The 10258-nt window shown below is 50.1% G+C and overlaps 1 protein-coding gene across 1 annotated transcript in view; it reads right to left on the bottom strand.

Annotated features, from left to right (window-relative positions):
• Window positions 1-3002, bottom strand: part of BCL2 (BCL2 apoptosis regulator) — a 98112-nt gene extending 95110 nt beyond the window's left edge. The window contains exon 1 of the mRNA XM_062617742.1: window positions 1117-3002. Coding sequence (XP_062473726.1) covers window positions 1117-1710 — 594 coding nt within the window. The 5' untranslated portion in view covers window positions 1711-3002. The remainder of the gene's footprint in view (window positions 1-1116) is intronic.
• Window positions 3003-10258: the final 7256 nt, after the last annotated feature.

Below are 10258 nucleotides of genomic sequence, written 5' to 3' on the forward strand. Positions count from 1 at the left end.
GCTGTGTAATCGAGTCAGCTCTCTGTATTTCACAGGGACCGGACCTGGAATTGCCAGTGTCCTACCTAGCCAACCTCCATTTCCAAGTGACTTATGCTGGCTGTCAGAATATATATAAAGTTTCTTCTTCAGTATAACTTTTGCCGTTTCTTCCTCCAATGCCTTAATATTATGAACTTCACAGGTACAACAGGCTTGGTTTGCTGGAGAGCAGCTGGGACCACATTTTGTTACAGTGTATCAATTAGCACAAGAAGAAAGGAAAGAAATACCCTTCCAATTTTGGTGTGGTTACTCATCTAGTGAAGAGAGCGAGCGAAAGGAGAGGCTTTTGATTGACTACCAGTACACAAGCTGTCCTTTTTCCACACATGGAAATCATCCCTTTCGGGACGATGCTGAAGCCAGCCCTTGCCAGCGGTGATCTCTACCCCAGAAACACAGTCATCCATCGGATCACAACAAATGCCCGTTTTCCAGAAGAATCCCATGGACACATCCCCTAGCACCTTTGTTTCATCTCAAGACAAAATCAGATTTTTACACGAGACACATCCCTACAGCATGAAACCCCACTCCAGTTGCAACTGCAGCTGCAGACACCAGCACCGACGGTCACCTGTCTGCCTGTAGCACCGAGATCCTGTGTTTGCCACCTGGAGTGTCATCTGCAATGGGCAGGGATGCTGACACACACACACACACACGTGTTCCCCACTGCTCCCATGCCTGGGACCTGACACGATGCTCCTGCATCCAACAGCTGGACAGGTGCCTCTGCTGCACCTTCCCACCCTGCTGCAGGACCCTGCCTTGGCCAGGCGAGGGTGGACAGAGGTAGGAGAGTGGAGAGTGATGACGAGTGCTTCTCATCCTTTTCAATCTCCCGAGCTGCAGCTGCTTCCCCCATCCCAAACCACTGTAATCCCATAGAGAGGTGAAACTCGACAGCTGGCAAAAGGCCTATACTGCTTTGGCACACACCAGCGCGGATGCTCCCCAGGGAAACTTTTTGGTCACCCCAATACAAGCGCAACCCCTGGGGCACTGCCCACCCTGGAGCCCACCGGCCACGGGCCCGAGCCGGGAGCAAGAACAAGCAATTGGGAGACGTACCCAGCCTCCGTTGTCCTGGATCCAGTTGTGCAGGTGCCGGTTCAGGTACTCGGTCATCCAGGCGGCGATGCTGCCTACAAGGGTAGACATCTCCCGGTTGACGCTCTCCACGCACATGACGCCGCCAAACTCGAAGAAGGCCACGATCCTGCCCCAGTTAACCCCGTCTCGGAACAGCTCCTCCACCACCGCCACGAAGCGGCCCCTGGCCGTGAAGGGAGTCAGGTGCAGCTGGCCGGACATTTGGGCAAAGTCCCTCTGGTAGCGGCGGGAAAATTCGTCCCCTGCCTGGCGCAGGGCAAGGTGGACAACCTGGGGCACAGGGCTCAGCCCCTCGGCCAGGGGCACGTGGCTAGCAGCAGCCGAGCCGGGGGGCTCGGGGTGTGGAGACACCAGCCCAGTGTGATCAGAGGAAGTCCCAGCAGCAGCAGCAACCGCAGGAGCAGCAGCAGCAGGAGGAGAGAGACCCGGAGGCAGGGGTGCCCTGTCCTCACCCAGTAGTGCCCAGTCGTATCCCCTCTGTGAGAGTTTATAGTGGATGTACTTCAGCACTATCTCCCGGTTATCGTAGCCTCTTCTCCCCGGATGAGCCATAATTCCCAAGAGGAAGCAGCAAGAGGGAGGGAGAGAGGAAGAAGAGGAGCAGGATGAACCCCAAAAAGTAAAGAAGCCAATAATAATAAAATTAGTAACACAAAAAAAAAATATTATAATCCAGTTACTGTATGGGGCACAGTTTCATTCATGGTGGTGTGGGGGAGTTCTTGGAGGTACTTTTGTCTTCTCAGTGTTTCCTCCTCGGTTTGAGATGCACGGTATAAATAGGGATTAAAATGCTGTAAGTACTTTACTTCCAGGTGCACATTTACTACTTACTCTAAATTTACTTTAGGACCATCTCCTCCTTGGTGTTGAAATACATCTTAAAAAGTATTATATGGACTCAAGATCAGGTGCATTCTCCCCTCGGTGATGAACTACACGGACATGAAGGAGCAGACGAACACGCACCGTAGAAGCTGCAATTCAATACGATCTGCTAAACAGCCTCGGATGGACGTTAATCCAATGCACTTTAGGCTAGAAACCTCAACACTGCTTTTTGTTAAGTTACACAAACTAAATTTCCTCTGTAAAGTACTTACTTGGACTATAAATATGTTCCTCTGTCATGTTTCCTCTAGAAAAAAAAATAGCAACAACAGAACCCAAACATCGCAAGCGTTCAGAAACGTTAAATTCTGGCTGCTCTGATGCTTCAAGTCACCAAAGGGGTGGGAAAGGGACACAAAAAAATATCTCTCTCTAGGATTTCAAATGTTTTTTCCCAGACTCCCGTTTAACAGCCATCTCCAAAGATGTGTCAAGGCTCAGAAAATCCCGCCTCGCAGCCCGGGAAGGCGAACAACCCCAAAGAGACGGAAAATCCTGGAGACCAGATGAATCGCATTTGAATCCAAGCTCGTGCAGAAGAAGTGCTCCGTTTTTCCCTCCAGTGCAACGTACAGACATATGCATTTACGTAGTTTCATTCAGACACCGATCGCAGGAGAGCCCGGTGCTTCCACACACACGCACGCACGCACAAAAAAAAAAAAAAAAAAAAAAAAATATGTATAGGAAATTAATTCTTTTTCACAAGAAAGAGCTTGAAAAAAATAATGAAAAACGAAAATAAAAATGAAGGAGAAAAATTGCTTTTGACTGCGGCTCCGGGGCGAAGTGCCATTTGCCGAGCGAGCAGCTTTGTACCGGAGGAGGAAGAGCCCCTGGCGCTGCCGAGGAGGGGCGCGGACGGGCCGCGTGTGCGGTGTGACCGGTGCCGATGGGGACCGCGGCCGCGGCGTCGCTGCCCGCCCGCCCGCCCGCCCGCGCACCCCGCCGGCTCCGGGCGGCTCCTCCGGGCGCTCCGCGCTGCTGCTGCCGGCGGCGGCGGCTCCGGGCGGCGGCGTCTCCGAGCGGCGGCGGCGGCGGCGGGCGCGGGCGGGGAGCTCTCCCGGCGGCGGCGGGGAGCGGAGCGGAGCGGCGGGGGCGGGGAGAGGCGGGGAGGAGCGGAGCCCGAGGGGGAGGCTCCGGCTGCGGCTCCGGCGCCGGCCCCCGCGCAGCTCAGGCGGGCGCGGTGGTTCGCTAGAGCTCCGCCTCACGCTTCATTCAAGAAAAGGGGGAAATGGGGAGGGGGTGGCTGCGAGCAGCCCCGCGCAGACCGGGACCGCCCTCCAGCGCGGCGCGGGCCTGGGGCCGGCAGCGGGGCGGCGGCGGGGAGGAGTGGCGCGGAGGGGCGGCAGCGGACGGGGGACCGGGCCACCGCCGGCGCGGAGGAAGCCGGCCCTGCGCGGAGGGAGCGCGACCCTCTCCGCGCCTCTGCCGCCCCGCGCGGGAGGCTGCTGCAGCTGCGCGGGTTCACGTAAATAAATAAATAAGTAGGTGATGATGATAATAATAATAATAAATAATATAAAATGGGGGATGGAGAGGAGGAAAAAGCCCCACTCGCCCTTTTTACGAAGAAGAGCGGCCCGCTGTAGGCTGGTAGGGGTCGCAGGCGGGGCGGGCTGCCCTGGCAGCGGAGCCCGTGCGGGGCTGGGGACCAGGGACAGGCCGGGCCCCGCGAGTGACCTCCCGGCTTGAGGTGTCCCGCACACCTGCTCCGGGCACAGGCCGTGCCCGTGGGGCAGGAGGGGAGTTGGATCCCGCCTGCAGTGCTGTGTTCAGCTCTGGGGCCCCCAACACAAGGAGGCCACAATGATGCTCCAACGGCCGGAGCACCTCTCCTGTGAAGGAGGTTGAGAGAGGAGGGCTTGTTCAGCCTGGAGAAGACGAGAGAGACCTTTTACAAAGGCGTGTAGGAGGAATGGCTTTAAGCTGACAAAAGGCAGATTTAGTTAAGATGTAAAGAAGTGATTCTTCACTACAACGGTGGTGAGGCACTGGCACAGGTTGCACAGAGAAGCTGTGGCTGCCCCATCCCTGGCAGTGTTAAAGGCCAGGCTGGACAGGGCTTTGAGCAAACTGGTATAGTGGAAGGTGTCCCTGCCCATGGCAGGGGGTTGGAACTGGGTGAGCTTTAAAGTCCCTTCCAACCCAAATCAGTCTGTGATTCTATGAAACAAGACACAAGATTTGTCCCTGCACCCAGCCCAGAGATTCTTTTTTTTCAATTCAAGAGCAGGAACAACACTGTTTAAGGATTAGATTATTCTGGAGCTTGACCAAAGAAGCAGAGTTCACCTTCAAAGCAGGTTAAACCCACAGTGCTGGGAGGTAGTGATGGCTCAGCTGCCCTGTTATCTTGACAAGTGGCATCAGGGCAGGGATGAGTGATGATGGGACAGCCCCAGATGCAGGCAGCCATCCCAGGGAAAGCCAAGTGAAACAGGAGCCGGGGGCCATACTCGGCACTTTTCCCTGCCTAATATGAGAAGGGAAAAAAGATGTTTGATAAATTCTGCCATTTTTTGTCCATATGAAGGTGACTGGGATGATAATCTCGTATGTAAACTACCCTGAACCTAAAAGGAATAAAATGCATAAATGAAGCTCTGAACTTGATTTTTTTTTTAACAGGGGATATAGGGAATGAAAGCGTGCTTCCCTCCCAAGTGTCCATTTCCTTTACAGAATCTCCCATCATGAGTAGTTTGCAGGTGGTAGCTCACCTGCTGGAGGGAAACACACACTGGAGTGGGAAGGAAGGGAAAGTCCTAGCATCCAAGCTGGAAGGATTCCCCATGCATAGACCTCGGTTGTGCTCTGGGTGATCCAGGGATTTTCTTTGAGGCCACACTGAGGAATTTGTCTCTAACCTGTACAAACCAGCACCTTTGGAGCAAGTCCAGAGGAGGCCATGAACATGATCAGGGGGCTGGAGCACCTCTCCTGTGAAGACAGGCTGAGAGAGTTGGGGCTGTTCAGCCTGGAGAAGAGATGGCTTTGGGGAGACCTTATAGCAGCCTTCCAGTACCTAACAGGGCCTACAAGAAAGCTAGGGAGGGTCTTCTTACAAGGGCATGTAGGGATGGGACAAGGGGGAATGGCTTTAAACTGAAAGAGGTAGATTTAGAGTAGATATAAGGAAAAAAGTTCTTTACTGTGAGGGTGGTGAGGCACTGGAACAGGCTGCCCAGAGAAGTTGTGGCTGCCCCATCCCATTCAAGGCCAGGTTGGATGGGGCTTGGAGCAGCTGGTCTAGTGGAAGGTGTCCCTGCCCATGGCAGGGGGGTTGGAACTAGGTGATCTTAAGGTCTTTTCTAACCCAAACCACTCTGTTTCCATGATTCCAAGTACTTGAAGAGGCATTCAGCATGCTTAATTGTTCTGGCATCTCTTAATTTAAGTGGGCATGGGAAGGTGTTTGGCACCATACATGGTGCTAGCAATTGCCACCTCCCTTCCATTCTCCTTCTCTTTCTCCTCCTTGTCCTCCCCTCCTCTCGCCTCCGGGGAGCCCATGCAGGCCCCCTCAAGGAGCGATGCTCACTCAGGTGTCGGCCGGCGGTGCTGTGCGGGTCAGGGCCGGCAGGGCCTCTCCCCGCTGCCGCGCCGCCCCGGCGGGCTGCTGTCGCCCCCCAGCGGCCACCGGTGGCCCCGGGCTCGGCGGCGGGCCCAAGGGACCGCCTTGGGAAGTGCGGGCTGGCAGGAACCGGGCCCTCACCCGCCACTCGCATGCCGGGGAGCTCGGGGAGTAGCCTTCGACCCGTACTGCGGGGCCAGTTGTGCTCTCGGGGATTAGGAGGAGCAGAGGCTGCAGGACGGCAGGTGAAGTGAGATCAAAAGAAGACGGAGGATGCTCTGTGCAGCCATGGGCTAAAGGCTGCACCCCACCGGGGATGCGTGTAACTCACAGCGTGGTGAAATGCTGGAGCGAAAACACACCTCCTCTCTGCCTGTACAGAAGACTTGAGAAAGTATGGTGTTTGCCATAAGCTGAGGGATCGCTTCTGATGGCAGGAAGGTACAGAGGGATCTGCCCACCAAATAAAATCACTGCCGTCAGTCTTGCACCAAAAATGAATGAAGAAAAAATTGCCCTCTGCATACAGAAAGTAACCTGGCATTTCCAGTAATGTGCTGTGGTTTAACTGGAACAAGTGATACACAAAATTGGAACAGCCATAACCAACTAGGTGGCCATGAAAGTCTGTCACTGTGCTAGCAACTGAATCCAATGCAGCTGGTCCCACAACTGAAAATACATCAGACACCAACATTAGCTACCACGAGAAAACTATCTGGGCAAGCTGCACAGCAACGGCATAGCAGGATTGATTTTAAAGCCCAGAGGATAAACCATTGGGAGTCTGGTGCAGGAAACAAAGATGAATATAAAATCAGTGGGCATTTGTAAGGAGAAATTGAAAATACCATTGAATTTGTGTAGGGTTGTATGCAGAAATGGAAGTAAGACCAGCTAAATGAACAGAGTGCACTGAGGGCACACAGTAAAATAAAATAGCTTCAAAATTCATAACTGATTTCTGATAGTAAGGAGTACAGCAAAACCTCATGAGGTTTTCTGTTTGGAATGGATTTAGTAATGATGCTTTTCTCCCAGCAGCTTTACATTCAGCACCTTCCTATAGGAATGATAGATCCCAGCCTTTGTAAAAGTTTAAAAGGAAAATAGTGGTCATAGTTCACAAGAAAGCTTGCTAAGACCAAACACAGCTGAGGCTGTACCCCAAAAAAATTAAAAACACAAGGCAAAATCCTAGGCACTGTTTGCTTTAAGCAAGGGTATGAGGGATGAGTCATGGGACACAAAACCCGTGCCTTGAAGAATGACAAATTGGGACTCTGGCAAAAGGGAAGACAAAATTAGGTGCATTAAACAGTCTTTCTTGTTCTTAACTTAATGTGTCAAATGCATTGTATCTGCCCCACATTTATGGCTGTAATTGAAGGGAGCGGCATCTTTAAGCCAATTATAACACCACCTGAGTGGGTGATTAAAGTGTCACACGTTTCCATCATGGTACTGCTTTATACCTTGCTTTTTGTTTGAGCTCAGCATGATAAAACAACAGTTAAAAAGACATCCAAATTAAAGGGAGTATGTTTGGGGTGGCAGATAGATGGAACTAGCAAGAAAGGCTCAGGGCATATCAAGGAACATGGAATGAGGGCATGGAGTCAGCTAAGAAATCATTACAGTGCTTTCAGGCAGCAGAATAACGTGCTGATTACTCAAGATACGATCCTGCCTTAAAGAAGTAGGAGCATCAGTCCAGTCTGGCAATGTAAAGGACAGATTATATTCTGGAGATGGCTTTCATCATTCGTGCTTGGGCAACTGGCCAAATGGGCAGGATCCTGCACAGCTTGCTGTTTCTTTGATGGCTTCCCAGCTGCCCAAGGTGCAGTAGGTGCATTATTAACACATAATCCATGAAAGTTCGCAATGCCTGGCAACGCTGAACTTCCTGACAATTTGAAAGTGGACACCTTTTCCCTGTACCTTTGTATTAATATCAACAGGCTTTCAATAGCAAGCCTGGCTCCTGGTGACCTGCCCACCCTTTTATTTCCTTGGCTCAGGAGCAGGCAAGTTGGAGAGAAGCAAGCAATTGTTCGGAGCCCTGCCTGAGCACGCATGGACAAGTGGGGTATATGTTGCGCTTTGTGACAGCATGCAAACAGAGAAAGGGCATTGCTGCATTTTTTTGCTGAGCATCGTAGAATGATTTGAGTTGGAAGGGACCTTAAAGATTATCTAGTTCCAACCCTTCCACCACAGGCACGGACACCTCCCACTAGACCAGGTTGCTCAAAGCCCCATCCAACCTGACCTTGAACACTACCAGGGATGGGGCATCCACAGCTGTGGATGTTCCAGTGTCTCACCACCCTCACAGTGAAAATCTGCAGACATTTTCTATTCCAGAACAAGCATATCCCCCAAAGGAAGAAAAATAAATAAAATCCAACAAAAATCTAAATTTAAGTAACCCCAAATTAATATTTTGAGTGCCATAGGCAAATACACTTCTGACAACTAAGGAGGTCCTTTGCCTTACAATGTTCTGGCACAGCTTAAACACTGGTTTTATTGAAAGAGCTCGCTAAAATGGTGCCCACGGGTGGGGAATTTGCACTGATGCAGATTAGCAGGCTGCTCCTTGTACAGCCAAAGGCTCTGTAAATGCCTGTAAGTGCCAGTGGTTCTGTAAATGCTCACTGGTGCCCTGTCCAGGAGGCATTTGCCTGCACCACCCACAGCTGTGCTTCCGTGTGTTCAAGGCATTCAGTGCTTTCATCCTTCCAGGCCAGCATGTCTTTTCTCTACTTGCCTGCAATAGCTTTCTAACTTGCCCTAATCAAAATGACTAAAACTGACCACCAACTGTGATCTTTCATGTTCTGCCTGTCTGAGAGAACATGCAAGATACCCACAGACCTCTCCCAAGTTACACAAAATGCCCTGAAAACAACGCTCTTCCAGAGACTTGCACTGTGCATATAATTCTCTGCTACCAACTGCATACCACCATTTATTGCTGTCTCATCTGTTTTTCTCAACTTGTTGCTCAACACTGCTATCTCAGCAGCAGCTAGCATCTGTCACATACAATGCTTTAAAAACAGCGTTCTGCGTGTAAAAAGCATAGGAAAAAGCAGCACCCATGAAGCCTGGACAAATATTTTCCTAATTTTTAACCAGGATGGTGGCAGCTTAACCTGGAAAAACTTTTTCACTTCTTCAGAGTGTGTTCCTGAAACTGGAGACTGCCTTTCATCCTGCTGGTGCTGCAACTGCTACAGCTATGGAGTGCATCCTTTTTGGCTGGAAGCACTTAAAAGAGCAGAGAATTCTACTGTAAAATAGAATTGCAGGCTCAACCTGCAATTATGGCTTATTTCATGGAGCTTAATTGTGCTCATCAGGAAAGGCAGTTGGGCAAGATACTCAGATAATATCCTTAGGGTCCAACATAGCAAACAGTTCCTGACTTTCAAACGCCTTTTACTGTACTTGTTCCTCAACTACCTCCACTTCTTGTTGAGATAGAGAAACCCTGTGGTTTGGATTGGACAAAGACGAAATAATAGCATCCAGCTCTGGAAATCCTTCTCTTCGACATCTCTGCTTTGCTATGTGGCAACAGGGTCTTATCTTTATGGTACCCGAGCTGTCTTCTCCACCTATCACAAGCTAACAGCCTATTCTTGCAATTTGGGCAATGCCGCCTATGCTTGCTCTTCCTTCTTCCTGCTGTGGAAAAAGGAATCAGACACAAACTTCCAAGTTGGAACAGGAGGTGAGTGAAGGAGACAATTTCAACCTGGAAGAATAGGACACAGAAAGAGTCTGCTGGACAAGTAAGGAACATCCATCTCTGATCCATCAACTATTATTACACCCGTTAAAATTTCTCTGACTAAAAAGGGAAAAGCGTTTTTTTGAGTAAACGCTTTGAGAATGACCAACATACCTCATTCTAACGGCACTCTTTGACACACCTGTTAGCTTTGAAAAGGATATTCCCCTCTACTGCAAGTTACCTAGAACATTTAAAATTTGATTTTAAACTTACATACATTATTGGCAGCTGGTACTGTTACATATCTAACACCTTATTTTGGCCAAGGCAGTTGATTCTCAGTGCTTGGTAGCACGATTTAGTGTTAGTCATGTATACATTGCTTTTGCCCCTTTGTTCATTTGCATTGCTCTAGCAGCACTACTACAGAACGAACATCATAGTTAGAACTCGAAAGGTTTAAAATTAACACGGGGATTCCCCTCCAAGCTGAAAACAAACTTGTTTTCAACTTAGAAAATATAAAATTTCTGACTGGCTTGGTGGTATTCTACCACAGAGGAGGTTTGGGATTATATTCCTCCATCAAGGTTTCCCCAAACAGCAAACCTTCCCAATCAGCTTTATGAAATGCTTCCCCCCTTCAAATTAGATGTGCATCTTTGGGGGGTTTTAATAAAAGTATTTGCACTTTCCACTTCCTTCAATGCAAGTTTCTGTCCAAAAGCTTAACAGCATTACTTGCCCCCACTGCAGAGCACCTCCACCACCATCAAAAGATTAGTCCGGCCACCTTTTTCACCAATTTGGTGCAGCTAGGTTGAAAGAAAGCTAAAAAAGGGGATATGAGGTGTGGCCAGACAGACACCTCACTTAAAGGCCTC

The sequence above is a fragment of the Pezoporus occidentalis genome, unplaced genomic scaffold, assembly GCF_034315485.1.
Source record: "Pezoporus occidentalis ecotype Australia unplaced genomic scaffold, CSIRO_AGI_Poc_V1 ctg2, whole genome shotgun sequence".
Lineage (NCBI taxonomy): Eukaryota > Metazoa > Chordata > Aves > Psittaciformes > Psittacidae > Pezoporus > Pezoporus occidentalis.